The sequence below is a fragment of the Scaptodrosophila lebanonensis genome, unplaced genomic scaffold (assembly GCF_003285725.1).
Source record: "Scaptodrosophila lebanonensis strain 11010-0011.00,11010-0021.00 unplaced genomic scaffold, SlebRS2 tig00000072-arrow-pilon, whole genome shotgun sequence".
NCBI lineage: Eukaryota > Metazoa > Arthropoda > Insecta > Diptera > Drosophilidae > Scaptodrosophila > Scaptodrosophila lebanonensis.
In genome coordinates this window covers 2,254,191-2,268,878 of record NW_022060558.1, presented here as the reverse complement: position 1 = coordinate 2,268,878, position 14,688 = coordinate 2,254,191, and the positions used below count along the sequence as shown (strand labels likewise).

Genomic DNA, 14,688 nt, shown 5'->3' with positions numbered 1-14,688 from the left:
ATGCCTAGAATTGCAAAATTTAAAATATTGTAAATCCAAATGGTGTACCTTCTATCAATATCAGTTCTATAGCGATGGAATTATTAGGCCCTTTAAATTAAAATTAGTTTTTTATTGGAATTATTTTATTTAACGAAATCCTATACGGGATATATTTGTCCAGCATAATAAATTTAAACATCTTAATTACTTATCGCACCAATAATTGTGTATTTTTATTCAGAATGATATTGTTTAATTTTAAAAGCAGCAAAATGGATATATTGCAAGAAATTTTCTCAAGAATCGATTTTCAAGATTCCTGCGAAAATTGGAAGATATAGTTCCAGTCCCACACTATTTATAAAAGGTATGAATGCTAGTTTGCTACTCAATTAAAAATACCTAATTTAAAAATTTAAAATCCAAAGTGAATATTTTCAAGCCCCCACATTCAAACCAATTTTATTTGTAATTTGTACCAATTTCGTTTTTCTTTCTTTCCTTTTTCTAATTTTATTTGTCGACTTTAGCATGACGTGTTTATAATTGCTTAAATGATGTAAAACGTATGCAGTTCTTTTATCTTCTATTCGCTTTACAACAATGTTAGGAGATGCGTGCACTAACTTCTAAATAAAATATTAAATAGTTGTATGCCTAATCAATCATGGATGATTGAAAACATAATTCCAGTATAACTCTCCGTGGATAAATTAAAAACATAGCTCAAAACGAATAATATAATATCCATAATTGCTGAAAAGGCCCTTCGCTCAAGATGGCTTCAACGAGCTTGGCTGGTGCTTTGGTCTAGAGAACGCAAATTATGGTCGTATCCTAGCCCAATGAGGCGACCCATTTGAATTTGCTCTGCATTTCCGGATGGTAAAAGACGCACTCCAGCTTATTGATGCAGTTCTTGCCGTACCGGCACGGCTTCGGATGATAGAAAGTGCACCCCAAGTTGGTGCAGTTCGGATAATATTTACACATCGTGGTCGCCGTAGTTGTGGTGATTGGTGCCGAGATAGATTTGTAGTTTTGCACCGGTATAACGTGTGAGGCTAAGGTGAATATAATAATACTATTATCATCTAAATTGTACGGTGGGGATATTCATGTTTTATCCTTACATAAAGGCGGTGCTGTCAGCTGTACGTGACTGAGATCACGCGGGCCACTATGTGCATAATTGCAGTCGACGCTCATGCAAGCCATGTCGAACTTGCACTTTGGATGGGAATACATACACTTGTCGGCAAACTTGCAATTGGGGAACGATTTACAGGGCGCCGTCGGATGGTAGTATTCACAGAACTGTTTAGTGCAATTCGGATGATATATGCAGCGTTCCTTCGGTTTAGACACCTTCAAAACTGTAGAGTCCACACTAACTGCGCTTACTGCAAAACCAATTCACAGTTGAAAGGGAGTGAGTAAAAATGTATGGTAGAGTATAGATATTTGTCTATTATGATACTTACATGCCGGGAGATTATCATATTTTCGGTCCTCGGCTGTGCGTATTGAAATTTTGCGGCGTTCCGTTGACGTATCACGGACAGGCTTGTCACGCTCCTCCTGACTATCGGAACGCCGTTTTTTCTGCGGCACTAGTTCCTCATCATTCTTTAAGGTGAAACGTATTGGCGTGTGTTTGTTTTTCTGCGGAAGTGCTGGCTCTGCTGCCGTCAGAAATTCCTCCTTGCTGGCACTCCGTTTGTCAGCCAGCTTTTTGGGTGGCAGTGGTGGCGTAGTTGATCGTTCTTCCTGCTTAGTTTTAGATTTGTTATAGCCATTAGCAGCCGTCGCCGCCACTGTTAGTAATGATGAGGAAGTAGCGACCACAGAGGAGCCCAGACGTTTTGTGACCGAGCGCTTTCTTGGCGAGCCATTCCCCTTGTTTGATTGTAGCGATGGCTCATCTTCCTCGTCCGTATCGCTTTTTATGATGATCTTCTTAATTTCTGTTGGCTGCCGCAAGACTTCGCTGCGATTCAGACTGCGTGATATCAAAGGCGGCGGCGTGTTGCTCAGAGTCGGTGAATGCGATGAATTGCGCTCCCTGGATTTCCCATCGGGTTTGCGTCGACGACTGTTGCCCCCCAACGATGTGGTAGATGAAGGCTCAGTACTGTTATGGGCGGCTGAAGATGAGGACACTTGTGGCGTTGTGGGCGAGGGTGTGCGTTTGCGTGAGGCACTTGAACGTTTCCGGTATGGACCCAATGATTTTTCACCTATTGGAAATGTAATATAAATATTAAATAAGCATTTTAACCAAACAGATTAAATACACTTAATAGTAGCTAATAGGACAACAGTTAGTTAATATAGTTGGTGACAGACATTGACATTGACAACATTGCTTTTATGGGGTTTAAGAAATGCTAAATCCATAGATCGAGGACTGTAACCCTATCCCATTAGAGATCACACATAGATATAAACATATGTGGTTAAAAAAAAGTGTTACAAACATTTCTTTGGACACAGGATACAAATATTTTAAAATATATGTTTTCTTTTCGTATATAATATCTCTGTATCTCGATTTGATTGGCCTCAATGGGCCTGAAAGGCTGGCGCTTACCATTTAAGGTGACCACGAACTGTGTCTTTGGGCCAGCTCCAACAATGCTGGACTCATCATTGGAAGTCAGGTGCATATCAATATCCGTTGGATCTATAATCTGGGGTACATAAGGCTCAAGGTCTGCACTGTATTTGTCCCTACCCAGTGTCGGTACATATTCCTCCTCCACTAGTTTGGCTTTTATGTGTTCACGTTCACGACCCCTTGAACGCTTATCGTGTTGCAGCACATTGACGACGAGCTCCCGCGTGGTACGTCTGAAGAGCTCGTTGTTGGGTGCACTACGTTTGGCACGTTCCCGTTCCACTTCACGATAATTTGTGGGGTTTGTGCAGCGTTCAGTGGCTTTACGCTTGCCCAGCGTCGCACTTATGAGCACAGGCTCATCGTTGTCTTTTTTCGATGCTGAAGTGGGGGAGGGCTTAGCCAATATTGTTGAGCGTTGTGCATCGGCTACAGCACGCAGCAGCAAATTCTTACACGCTTGTCGCCGAGGAGACACTTGTGGTCTGGGCTTAATTTTGATAACTGAGTTGACAGGCTTCTCGAGCAAATCCTCATCATCGGATGGTTCTGGTGTCTTGTTGGGCGCCACAATGACACGCGAAACAACTCGTTGCTTTACTATAGTATTTTCACTGGAGAGCGAACGCTGCACAACTTTGTCCTTTGGAGGCGGTAGCGGCGAAGAGCGTCTATTTCTGGCTGATTCACGCAGACTGTCTTGTCGCTCTCGTTCGCGACTGTTGCGACGTTCGCGTGAGCGCTCCCTTTCTCGTTGAATGCGTTCTCTGCTCCGCTGCCTTTCCGCCTCCTGTTCGGTGCGGCGTCGATGGGCGGGCACATAGAGCTGCTTTTGCACTCGTTGCACTCGCTCCAGCGGCTGGGGCTTAGAACCGAGGCGCTCGTGCACAGGTCGCCGTTCGTTGCGTTCCTCTGAAGTTTTTTCGGTCTGTTCACGTGGTTTGTGCTCTGGCTGACGCTCCACCTCTTTATCACGTGTCGTTGGGACCTGCTCTTTGCTTGTTGCCGCTGGTTCGGGAGTCTTTGCTCGTTTTTTGAAAATAATAGGACTCCTGACTTTTCGCGTCGTCTCTTGTGTTGATTTTTGGGACTCCTCGTCGTCATTGCCCACAGATTCTTCTTGCTCGTTCAAGTTTATAAAATCCTCATCTTCATCATCATCAATTTCTTCATCGGCTTCTAGTTCACCAATTTTGCGCAGGTGTTTCTTGGCAGCATAAATTTTCCTCTGTATCTCGGCTAATTCAGCTAGATCTTTCTCACGATTGCCACTTGAGATTGCTCCGTCAGTGTTGTCTTTGGATGCAGCAGTGGTCGACGAGATTTCCGACATAGTTGGTATATCAAAATCTTGCTTTGTCGATCCTTCTTCTGAAGCACCCGCCATATGATGTAGTTGTTCATCGCAAGATTTGCGCTTCTTTTTCTTTTGCAGTATTTCATCCTTCAAATCAGTATCCACATCCAAGGTCTTTTTAGCTTTTTCCAAAAGTTCCTCGGCGAACACGTCAGTGATGGAGTTAATTACCGGAACGCCATCTGACGTTGCCGGCTCGTTGGATATCGGATAAAGCTGTGCATCATCGCCCGATTTCCTATGGCCTCTTTTTTCCTTTTTCCCAACTTTTTTCTCCTTCGCCTTTTCTGATTTCCGCTTTTTACTGGCTGCTGCAAAATTACCCAATTTTTTAGCATGTAAATGACAAATATTTTTAAGCTTAAGCTTACCACTTGATGCAGGCAGTGTCACTTCCTGCAGCTTTTGAAGCACTTCGTGCAACCAAGTAACAAAGAGGTCCGTTTGATCGCCCAAGAACAGATTGAGTTCTGCATTCATTTGCTGTTTGGTGCGCTTATTTGCGACCATCACCATGACGTAGTCCGGCAATTCGTCGTCAATAAAACCAGCCGAGCCGCCAGTACCAAGTTCCAGGAGCTTAGCCTTTACGGCACTCTGTGGGCGCAAAAGTGTGGAATGTGGATATGGAAAGCGATGCCATAATTTATTGAAAAGTAGATTACGAGTTCATTGATTTTCCGCGTATAAGCCCCATACTTACGCGCATCTTCTGGCCTATTTCGCTGCCCAAATTGCAATCCATAGTAGCGAATTGTGAACTACCGTTGCAGCTTAAAGTTGTGTGCGTACATTTAACTTCGCCGAGTCGTAATTATTTTGTTTCTGCTGGAGCCTTCGTTACATGTGCAACATGAAAAACACTGTGCGCAGTGAAAATCCGATATAATATCGCATCTGCTGGCACCAAGAGTGTATGTCGGCTGTCGGTCCAGACGTCTTTTGACGTAGTAAAGGTGGCCGTCGCACCTAATACCTAAAATAGTTTAAAAAATACCACTATCGCACATATCGAAGTGATATCGTTTCGATACCCAGGCTCATATCGATACATTTCTGTAGCATGCTGAATGACAGCTTGTAGCAATCGCATAAGAAGAAGAAGCAGAAAAAAAGAATTTTTTGTGAGAAAGTACAAGTCAATTTTGTAATAATTTAAAGTGTGTTTCGAAATGTATAATGGATAACAGGCAGCACCATTCAAATAATGTACTAGTGCCAGGTGCGTTAAGTTTCCAAAAATAGGCCATTTTCACAAATTGCCTGGCTTGTGACCCTCGAATCTGGGGAGGTGCTAGGCTGGTTGGCTTCAGTTGCCTTGCTCGTAACTGAGAATACAATTGCCAAACATTGCCAGTGAAAACATTGCATTTTTACCATACTTATATGCAATTTCATAGCAACTTGTTGCATTAAATGTGTGCGACATTGTCTTTCTTACAGAATTGTACTTCCTGATATCCAAATATCTGGCAGCGGGACCGCTGAAAGAGACAGCAAAGGTCGGTGATCGGATGCGCTTTTTGAGCCGCCGTGCATTTTTCAATGTTTGAATTTGTTTTGTTTACAAACATTTTGCTAACCGAACTGAATTTTGTTTTTAACTTAACAGGTATTGGTTCAGGAGTTGGAGCAAAAGCAGGTAAGTGGGCTGTTGTGGGTGTGTCGACTAGGGCTCCTACCAGGAGGTGTGATTTGAATGGGCAAGGATTTGGTAGCTCATTACGAATTATGCAAAACTTGATGACCGTTTGTTTATTTTGTTTTGGTCTCGCAGCTTCTGTTGTTGTTGTTGTAGCGCAGCCGGCAGTGCGACAAGTCCAATCGTCTGCCTGCCAGCCAGCTAGCCAGCCGTCTGCTTATTTCAGAGTTCAAAGCTATACTGAAAACTGAAATGTAGTGTGCTAGCCATGGGAGTCTGTCAGTCTGCCTGAATCACGTCCGTCCGAACCTTCGTCTGCCCCGTAATAAAAGTAGGTAACAAATGGATGACTATGATTGTATGGTGTCCCCGGCGGCAGCAGCGACGTCATTGTGAGTGCAACTGATAACGACTTCCCTATTTCCTTTGCTACAGGTTCTGCCCCGACGCATTGACTGGCAGGGCAATGAGCACGAGCAGACCTTTGCTGAATTGGTGAGTGTATAAATATTTGTGTGTTAATTAAGCATTGTATTTCATTTTGCAAGGTGGTACTGCTTGCGTAAGTGAAATTTGGTGTAATTTTCTCGCTGCTTTGTGCGCGCGTGTGTGCTTGCTTTGTGACGTCACGTTCATTGATTGATTGAAAAGTCAGTACATGTGTGTCGGTGTGTAAATTAAAAATATTACCTTTTTGCAATTAATTGAAATTAAAGGTGGGCAATAAACATGAAATTAAGATATAAATGATTAATATAATGAAAGAAAAGTGAAATTTAAAATATGAAAAATTTTAAACGTAATTTTAACTAAGCTGATGTGCAAATATTTTATAATTTTGCAATTTAAAAGAAATTTTGAAAAATATTCAAAATTGAAAATTTGCATAGTAATTTTTTTTTAACAAATTCTGTGAAAGCAAGATGTCCGCTTCACTTTCTATACATGCGAAGCACACAGGCATAGTCACAAACGGCATTTCAAGGCTAGCCACTGCTCTGGAAGCCATTTATACGTATGTTAAAGTGAGATAGTTATATCTTTATGAAGCAGCTGCACCGTATTTGTTATCGACGGTTTGTTATCGATTATGATGAAATTTAAAGGGAAAAAATCCGTTTAATATTGTAGGAAGATAAGTACCGGCACATCAGTTCAAATCATTTGCTGGAATTATGCAGTCGTCTGGGACCACTTATGGATCGGGAGCTGGCCCCAAGCGTGCTAGGTATAAGTTCACTTCTAGGCTCTGGGCGGCAGAGCTTGTTACGCACAAAAGACACCGTCTACAAACACCGTACTCAGCTGGATTATATCACACGCCTCAATGCCGTCTCACTGCCAGACTCTGCAATCACACTAACCCCACATAATCTAAGTAAGTGTTTTGTCCAAAACCTGCGGTTATATTTACAAGTTCCAATATAAATAATTTATTTAATTACAGCTAAAGTGCTCACGGGGCGGGAATATGGAGGATCAGTGCGTCGTAAGTTACTCGTGCCCACGGGTCTCTATGGAAAGATTAAACTTTTGCGTCGTACCGTTGGCCATTTGTCCTCGGTGTACTGTGTGCTCTTCGATCGAACCGGTCGTTACATTATAACTGGAGCTGATGACTTACTCATTAAAATTTGGTCTGCTACGGATGGACGTCTGTTGGCCACTCTGCGAGGCGCTTCCGCGGAAATTACAGATATTGCCATTAATTTGGACAATACCATGCTTGCTGCTGGATCTGTGGATCGCATATTACGGGTTTGGGACATGCAAACCACATCGCCCATTGCTGTGCTAGCTGCACACACTGGCATGGTAACCTCGGTAAATTTCTGTCCTTCTCCTCGTAGCGATCTGAAGTACTTGGTAACAACCAGCACAGATGGTTCAATTGCTTTCTGGCAATACTCGACGCCACGTGGTCAGAAAATAACTTTTGCTCCAAAACCCACACAATATCACGAGAAGTTGCGCCCGGGACAAGCGCAAATGATGTGCACAACTTTCTCTCCGGGGGGCATGTTTTTGGCCGCCGGTTCGGCAGATCATCATGTACGTGTCTATATGATGGGAGAGGATGGGCCGAAGCGCATTTTGGAAACGGAAGCCTATACAGATGCTGTGGATTCGGTACAGTGGTCACATCGGGGACTGCGGTTCATATCTGGCAGCAAGGATGGCACAGCTCACATTTGGACCTTTGAGTCGCAGCAGTGGAAGAGCGTAAAGCTGTGTATGACCGAACGGCTCCGAAGGTAAGTCGGATAAAAAATAATAAGTTTGTGAACTAACGAATGTTCCCTATAGTTGTCCAGAGCCAGAGGAAGGCAAAAAACTAAAAGTTACCATGGTTGCGTGGGATGCATCGGACAGATATGTTATTACTGCCGTCAATGATTTTACTGTTAGTATTATTGGTTAAATTCTGTAGCCTAGTCCATAGCACAAAAAACTATTGCGTTTTCCGAACAGATTAAAATATGGGAATCCAAAACTGCCAAGCTTCATCGCGTACTGCGTGGTCACAAGGATGAATTGTATGTACTTGAATCGAATCCAAAAGATGAACACGTCTTGCTCTCTGCCGGTCATGATGGCCAAGTATTTCTTTGGGACATTGAGCAGGGCATAAGTGTGGCCCGATTCTTTAATGATATTGATGGCCAGGGCCATGGCAGTGTATTCGACGCCAAATGGTCGCCGGACGGGACAATGATTGCAGCCACCGATTCACACGGACACATTTTAATTTTTGGCCTGGGTATTGGGGTGGAGAAGTACAAAATTGTAAGTATTAGGATTTATTCCATTTTCAATTTATGTAATTCTTTTTCCTTCCTTCCTAGCTGCCCAATGAATTGTTTTTTCACACGGATTTTCGTCCACTCCTTCGCGATGCCCAACACCACGTTGTAGACGAACAAACGCAGATTATGCCGCATCTTATGCCACCACCATTTCTCGTCGATGCCGATGGCAATCCGCACCCGGCCAAGTATCAACGCTTTGTACCAGGCCGGGAGACTTGCAGCACGGATCAATTGATACCCAACCTAACAGTCGGTATCGATGGCATTGTTATTGAAGATAACGTAAATGCCACTGTAAATGCGGGTGCTCCACCGGCTCCATCGGCAGCAAACGCGAATTTCTTGCACATTGATCGCATGATTGCCGCTCTAGCCAATCGTCAGGGTAATGCCAATACTAATGATTCAGCAGCCAGCAATGCGAATCAATCATACGAACGTTTGGTGTTGCGGCAGGGACAGGATCAACTACCAGATTCGAATGGCAGGAACCCATCGCGGGGTAGTTTGCCCGGAGCTGGTAATGTACTTGGTGGTGCGAGCGGCAGTAACGCGTTTGGCCGACGCCACATGTCTGAAGCCGCCAGTACGCCACGCCAAGGTGTACAATGGGGCCGTCCTCCATCGGAGCAACAGCAACCGCCAACCCCCCAACCTCCAGCGCAGCCATTGCCAATAAAATTTGTGCGTCGTACTTATGTACGTCCGCTTAAATATGGACAACTACAAGCCCTTAAGCACACCATCTACTCTGCCGGCCAGTTCGAGATACAGGAGTACAAGCGTGAGATGCGTCGACGGCCGATTATGATCAACACTGCCAGTGCGGCCTCGGCACAACAAGCCGGAGTTGGACGTCCACGAAATACACGGTCCAATGGTGCCGGTCGTCCAGGGCGCCGGCGTGGCGCACAGAGTGGACAACAACCCGCATATCGTACCCGTGCTGTTCGGGATCAAGAGGCACATTATGATGATGATGCGGCGCCTGCGCATGAGGAGGAGGAAGAAGAGGACACGTCGAACTCATCTGGTGATACCAGTTATTCGAATGTTGAAGAAAATTTAGAAGATTCTAGCGATGAATCCGAAACAGATAGCTCAGATTATTCCGATTGGGTCGCTGATACACCTGGACCAAATTTGGAGCCACCAAAACGTTCGAAACGCAAGCCTCTCTCACGACGTCGGACTGTCAGTGATGACAGCAGCGATGACGAGGCTGCTGGTGAGGGACAGACGCAGGCTCAATCACGAAAGCGTGGCCGCAAACGTGTGTTGATACCCCCTGCGGCACCGAATGGCGAAATACCCGAGCTTTATCGACCTGCCGAATGGCTGTCGGAAGTGATACCACGCAAGGCGCCCTACTATCCACAAATGGGCGACGAGGTGGTGTACTTTCGACAGGGCCATCAACGCTATTTGGAGGCAGTGCGTTTGAAAAAGGTTTATAAACTGTCACACAGCTCGGAGCCTTGGAACTTTCGCACTTTGCGTGATCACGAGTTAGTTCGCGTGATTGGCATTAAATACGAGATACGTCCGCCACGTTTGTGCTGCCTGAAGCTGGCCATGATCGATGATGACGGCAATATGACGGGTACTACATTTAAAATCAAATATCACGATATGCCCGATGTACTGGACTTTTTGGTGCTGCGTCAGACCTTCGATTTGGCGGTGCAGCGTAATTGGAGCATTGGCGATCGGTTTCGTTGTATGATCGGCGACGGATGGTGGATGGGACAGATTGAATCACGCCGTGCGCTGTCTGCCGATTTTCCCGAATCCTTTTTCATGTGCTTCCGCGTGCGTTGGGATAATGGTGAATACGAATATATGAGTCCATGGGATATGGAACCAGTAGATGAGGAGCGACTGCCCGATGAGGTGGGAGGTGCGGTACCCGTTCTACCGGAGGAAATTCGTGCCACACTGTATCAGCCGAAGTCAGAGGAATGGCATCGCGGTGATCGCGATGGCACCTGTCGACGCATTATCAATGGACTTGAGCAGGTATGCCAGAATTTGCATATTTTAAATTAACCAACTTAATAATGTTCTCTGCTCAGGTCATGCGGCTTTCCATTGCTGAGCACTTTCTTGCACCCGTGGACTTAAACATATATCCCGACTATGCTTATTTGATTGAGTATCCCATCGATTTGACGACCGTTAAGTCTCGTTTCGAGAATCACTTCTACAGGCGCATCACAACTGCCCAATTCGATGTGCGATACCTTGCTACCAACGCCGAACAATATAACCGCCGTCATACAAGTATTGTCAAGCATGCCAGAATTGTGACGGACTTGTGCTTGCGCATCATAAGGTAAACATGATGATGGGTCATAAAATATTAGATAAATATTTGTATTCCTTTCAGGGAACCGGATGAGATTGATGTGGCTGCCGTTTACCACCAGCTCGTAGACGTTTATCATTCGTCAGAGTCAGAGAATGAGGTCGACTCTGATGTTGTGCCATCGACTAGCACAGGGCCCACTACGTCGGCGGCAGCAGCAGCAGCACGACAACGTGTGTCCTCAACGCGACGGTAAATATAGATAGAACGCCTTTCTGCAGTTTATAGTATTCACTAATAAACCTCTATTTTTTTCGCAGCTCAAATCGTATACGTTCCGATGGCGATTGGCGATCCGATTGCCGACAGCTTTTGGATCTAATGTGGACTCGTCCGGACTCACTGCCCTTTCGTGAGCCTGTTGACACAATTGAGTTTCCCGACTATTTGGAAATTATTGCCACGCCTATGGACTTGCGCACAGTCAAAGAGGATTTGCTTGGTGGCAATTATGATGATCCGCTAGACTTTGCCAAGGATGTGCGCTTAATTTTCCAGAATTCGAAGAACTACAATACCAATAAACGTTCACGGGTAAGTTGCGACAGATTGAATGAAGTCATTGTGATTGCAGATCGTCATTTATGGTAAATATTCAAAAGAGCAGCACATGCTTTATTCTCTAACTGTTGTAGCTGTTATTATTGCTTTTGCTGCTGCTTTCTATGTTCTGTTTCTGCCTTACATCCACACATGCTCATCTTCTTCTTTACGTTTCTTTCGCCTTTATGTAACATGCCTTCAAACTTCAAATTAACAACCACCCAACTCATCAAACCATTAACCAATCAAACCAAACCAAATCGAATCGATCAATCAAATGAAATCCATTTACCATTCAATAACTATCAAACCAAATGAATGACGATCCGTGACTTTTCATCACTAAATTAATAGGATAACATAGCGGTAAGGTTGCACTTCTGAATAAAAAGTAGAATAGAGCGTATTCTTATATGGGTCTACTTAGCCTAACATTTGCCTTAAATTGCCAAACAGAAAGAAAAATAAATCCCCAACAGTTTCAATCTCAGATGTGGGAATCAAGTTTATTTGATCTGTTTGCGAACAATTCCATATTAGACCAATATAAGAATTAGCCGCCATACATAATTCTATAATAGAGCATCATACTTTGGCTTACTAACTTGATATCCAATTGTGCATTCAACCTGTTTGCAGATCTATTCAATGACGTTGCGTCTGAGCGCTCTGTTCGAGTCTCACATCAAGACTGTGGTCAGTAATTGGAAGGCGGCGCGCCGACGAGCCAATAAAAACAAATCCGGCAGCAGTGGACGTGGCTCAAGCAGTCCAGCAAAACGCACTCCTACGGAGCGCACACGTGCAGCTGGACCCTCCACGCGCCGCAATCAGAAAACCACTGCCAGAACACACAGTGAAGATGATGACGATGATGATGATGATGAGGAGGTGGCGGCGGAGGCAGCTATAGCAACTACGCGCGGCACTCAGCGCACCCGCCGTCGCAATGGAGCGACTATCACTGCCAGCATCTCAGGTTCCAATCGCGTCACATCCTCGTCATCAGCAGCGGCAGCCCACCAGCGCCGAAACGGCGCCAATGTGAATAATGCATCGACTCATGAAAGCAGCAGTAATTCTGAGAGCGAAGAAGAGGAAACCAGTGCACAGGCCACTTCTGATGCAAGCAGCGATGAGGACGATGAGGAAGAAGCACATGCTGACTCCCCGGAACAACGAACACGCCGTCCCGGACGAGGTCGTGGGGGAGGAGGCCATCGCCGGAGAGTTAGTGACGATGAAGAAACTGCAAATGACTCTGAAGAGAGCTACAATCCCAATGATCGCCGACGCAGACGTCGCGGAGGCGTAAGCAATGCAGGTGGTAGAAAACGCAAAGCTGATAGCGCTCGTCGTAGCAATAAGCGACGTCGGCAGGAAGAACAAACGTCCAACAATCGCGCTACGGGAGCGCCAACACGTCGCACACGTCGATTGCTGGGCAGCTCCGATGAGGATTCTCATGCTTTAGCCCACAAGTCAGCCTCATATTCACAGCCAGACGAGAGCACACAGGACACATTGACCAGCACGCCACGGAAAAAAGGAAGATCGGCCAGATTAAGTAATGGACCCAGCACAAGTGCAGCGGCCGCTGCAGCAGTTACCGAGACTCTTAACTACGCCAGCCCCTCCCGCAATACGCGCGCCAATGGTGGCGCTGGTCTGAACGGTGGACGTCGTCCGCAGCTTGCAACTGAGAACGATCACAGCTATCATTTGCCTGTACGCAATGGACGCATTATCGAATCGGATACGGACTCACATGGCCAAATGGCCAGACCCACGCGACAGAGTGTCAAGCGTGCACTCATGGATTGGGCGCGTGGCAGTGATATCGAAGAGGAGGAAGAGGAGGAAAGCGAAGAGGCTGAAGAGGTAAGATGAGGAGCAAGTAGTAGGCACCTAGGCAGTAATGGAATCATATTGAATTTTCTTCTTTCAAGATTCTACCCACCCCAACAAAAGATGACATGCCCTCGACAAGTCGTGCCGCCCTGGGATTAGTTACCAGCGGAGTGCCTAGCTCACGCCAGTTACGCACCAATCGCAACACCGTCGTCAGTCATGCCGAGAGCGATGACGATGATGACGACAGTGACAATGCGCCTTTGGCCAGTAATCAACAGAGTGAGTAGCTGCTTTAATTTGGACCATCAATTTCATCTTATTGTATCTACCTATTTTTCCTCTAGAAACTGCCTCCTCATTAGCTAGAACGAACGCTCCAGCAGCGCCACATCCACTTGTGCTGCGTCGACGTGCGCAAACACCAACGCACATGACTCGTTCCCATGCGACCTCCACAACAACTTCATCGAGTGCAGTCGCTGGTCCCCCTTCCAGTCAGCCCGGGATGACCACCCATGATCACAATTACCTAGGCAGCGTTTCTGCGGCTGCTGCACGAGCGCCACGTCGCGTGCTCTCGCGTCATCAACGTAATGCAGATGAACTGGATTCTAGTTTGGATCCGTTAGAGAACTCACGCCTGCTGGCAGTCATCACAAATCACCGTCGCCCCACATCGACTACTACAACCGCCACTACAACAAGCACAACAAATCCGTCGCCTAGCGCGCGAACGCGACGTCTGCGTGTGCGCAACAGTCAGTCGCAGACCGAGGCCACCGAAGAAGAAGAGGACGAGGAGCACGACGATGATGCAGCTTCGGACGAGGGAACCGATGGCGGCTCTAGTACGCAGGCAAGCGATGATGATGAGGAAGAAGCTACTGCCACCGATTCGGAAGACAATCAACCCCTGACCTCCTACGTTGCCCCGCGAAACGGACGGGTCACCCGCAAAAGAAAAGAAACGCCCCCGCGAGATCGCAGAACCCGTCGTCAAAATCCAAGGCAGCCACAGCGCAGCAGCCGAGAACGTCGACGTCGCGCGTTGTCTGAAAATTCATTCATCAATGATGACGAGGACGATGAAGATTATAAAATGCCACGCCAACGCCGTGGAAATCCTCGAAGCGGACGGAATCAGAAACGCCCCCGCTACAATGAGCAGTCCGATGAGGAGGAACAGCATGCCCAGAGCAGTCGCAAACGAATGCGCAACGGAGGCGGCGACTCCTACGCTGGTACATCTCATGAACCCACGGACGACAACCCCGACGATGAGGATCAGGAGAATGCTGAGGGCAGCAGCGCCATAGACAGCGACGAGCAGCTTGTGAGTGTCAGTAGTCGCGGTCGTGTACGCAAAATATCGGCCAAGATGCGCGGCCTATTCAAGGAATGAAATTGGGCGTTGGCCTTGCGCGCTCAAGACTGTTTATGTATAAATTAATTCTTAAAAACAAACATGAAATTACAATTTTTCTAAACTGGCAATTTATTGATTAATATGTA

At 46.1% G+C, this 14,688-nt stretch overlaps 2 protein-coding genes across 5 annotated transcripts; one reads left to right on the top strand and one right to left on the bottom strand.

Moving 5' to 3' along the window:
* Positions 1–490: 490 nt before the first annotated feature.
* On the bottom strand, positions 491–6,352 carry LOC115625347 (zinc finger CCCH domain-containing protein 14). 2 transcript variants are annotated; one of them, XM_030520378.1, is made up of 7 exons: positions 6,292–6,348; positions 4,663–4,935; positions 4,331–4,556; positions 2,576–4,270; positions 1,467–2,222; positions 1,116–1,385; positions 491–1,046 (listed from the first exon to the last, which is right to left on the bottom strand). In XM_030520378.1, exons 2-7 carry the CDS (start codon positions 4,702–4,704, stop codon positions 820–822), a joined length of 3,216 nt encoding a protein of 1,071 aa, XP_030376238.1. In that variant the 5' UTR covers positions 4,705–4,935; positions 6,292–6,348; the 3' UTR covers positions 491–819. The 2 variants fall into 2 exon arrangements, with proteins under 2 accessions (XP_030376238.1, XP_030376239.1); XM_030520379.1 differs by having other exon boundaries at positions 820–1,046; positions 2,576–4,267; positions 6,292–6,352.
* Positions 5,045–14,667, top strand: LOC115625345 (bromodomain and WD repeat-containing protein 3). 3 transcript variants are annotated; one of them, XM_030520373.1, is made up of 16 exons: positions 5,045–5,181; positions 5,403–5,461; positions 5,572–5,601; positions 6,037–6,096; positions 6,733–6,979; positions 7,049–7,856; positions 7,909–8,005; positions 8,074–8,388; positions 8,448–10,430; positions 10,487–10,746; positions 10,801–10,971; positions 11,040–11,313; positions 11,677–11,688; positions 11,962–13,203; positions 13,272–13,455; positions 13,521–14,667. In XM_030520373.1, the coding sequence occupies exons 1-16, from the start codon at positions 5,139–5,141 to the stop codon at positions 14,576–14,578; spliced, it is 6,843 nt and encodes a 2,280-aa protein (XP_030376233.1). In that variant the 5' UTR covers positions 5,045–5,138; the 3' UTR covers positions 14,579–14,667. The 3 variants fall into 3 exon arrangements, with proteins under 3 accessions (XP_030376233.1, XP_030376234.1, XP_030376235.1); XM_030520374.1 differs by lacking the exon at positions 11,677–11,688; XM_030520375.1 differs by lacking the exons at positions 5,045–5,181; positions 5,403–5,461 and having other exon boundaries at positions 5,555–5,601.
* Positions 14,668–14,688: the final 21 nt, after the last annotated feature.

Excerpts from the sequence above, each read along its gene's own strand:
- LOC115625347 (XM_030520378.1), bottom strand. The coding sequence starts at position 4,704 with ATGGATTGCAATTTGGGCAGCGAAATAGGCCAGAAGATGCGC. Across the intron at positions 2,223-2,575 it reads GTTCGTGGTCACCTTAAATG|GTGAAAAATCATTGGGTCCA; the intron begins GTAAGCGCCAGC and ends CATTTCCAATAG. Across the intron at positions 1,047-1,115 it reads GCTGACAGCACCGCCTTTAT|CCTCACACGTTATACCGGTG; the intron begins GTAAGGATAAAA and ends TATTCACCTTAG.
- LOC115625345 (XM_030520373.1), top strand. The coding sequence starts at position 5,139 with ATGGATAACAGGCAGCACCATTCAAATAATGTACTAGTGCCAG. Across the intron at positions 5,602-6,036 it reads AGGAGTTGGAGCAAAAGCAG|GTTCTGCCCCGACGCATTGA; the intron begins GTAAGTGGGCTG and ends CCTTTGCTACAG. Across the intron at positions 13,204-13,271 it reads AAAGCGAAGAGGCTGAAGAG|ATTCTACCCACCCCAACAAA; the intron begins GTAAGATGAGGA and ends TCTTCTTTCAAG.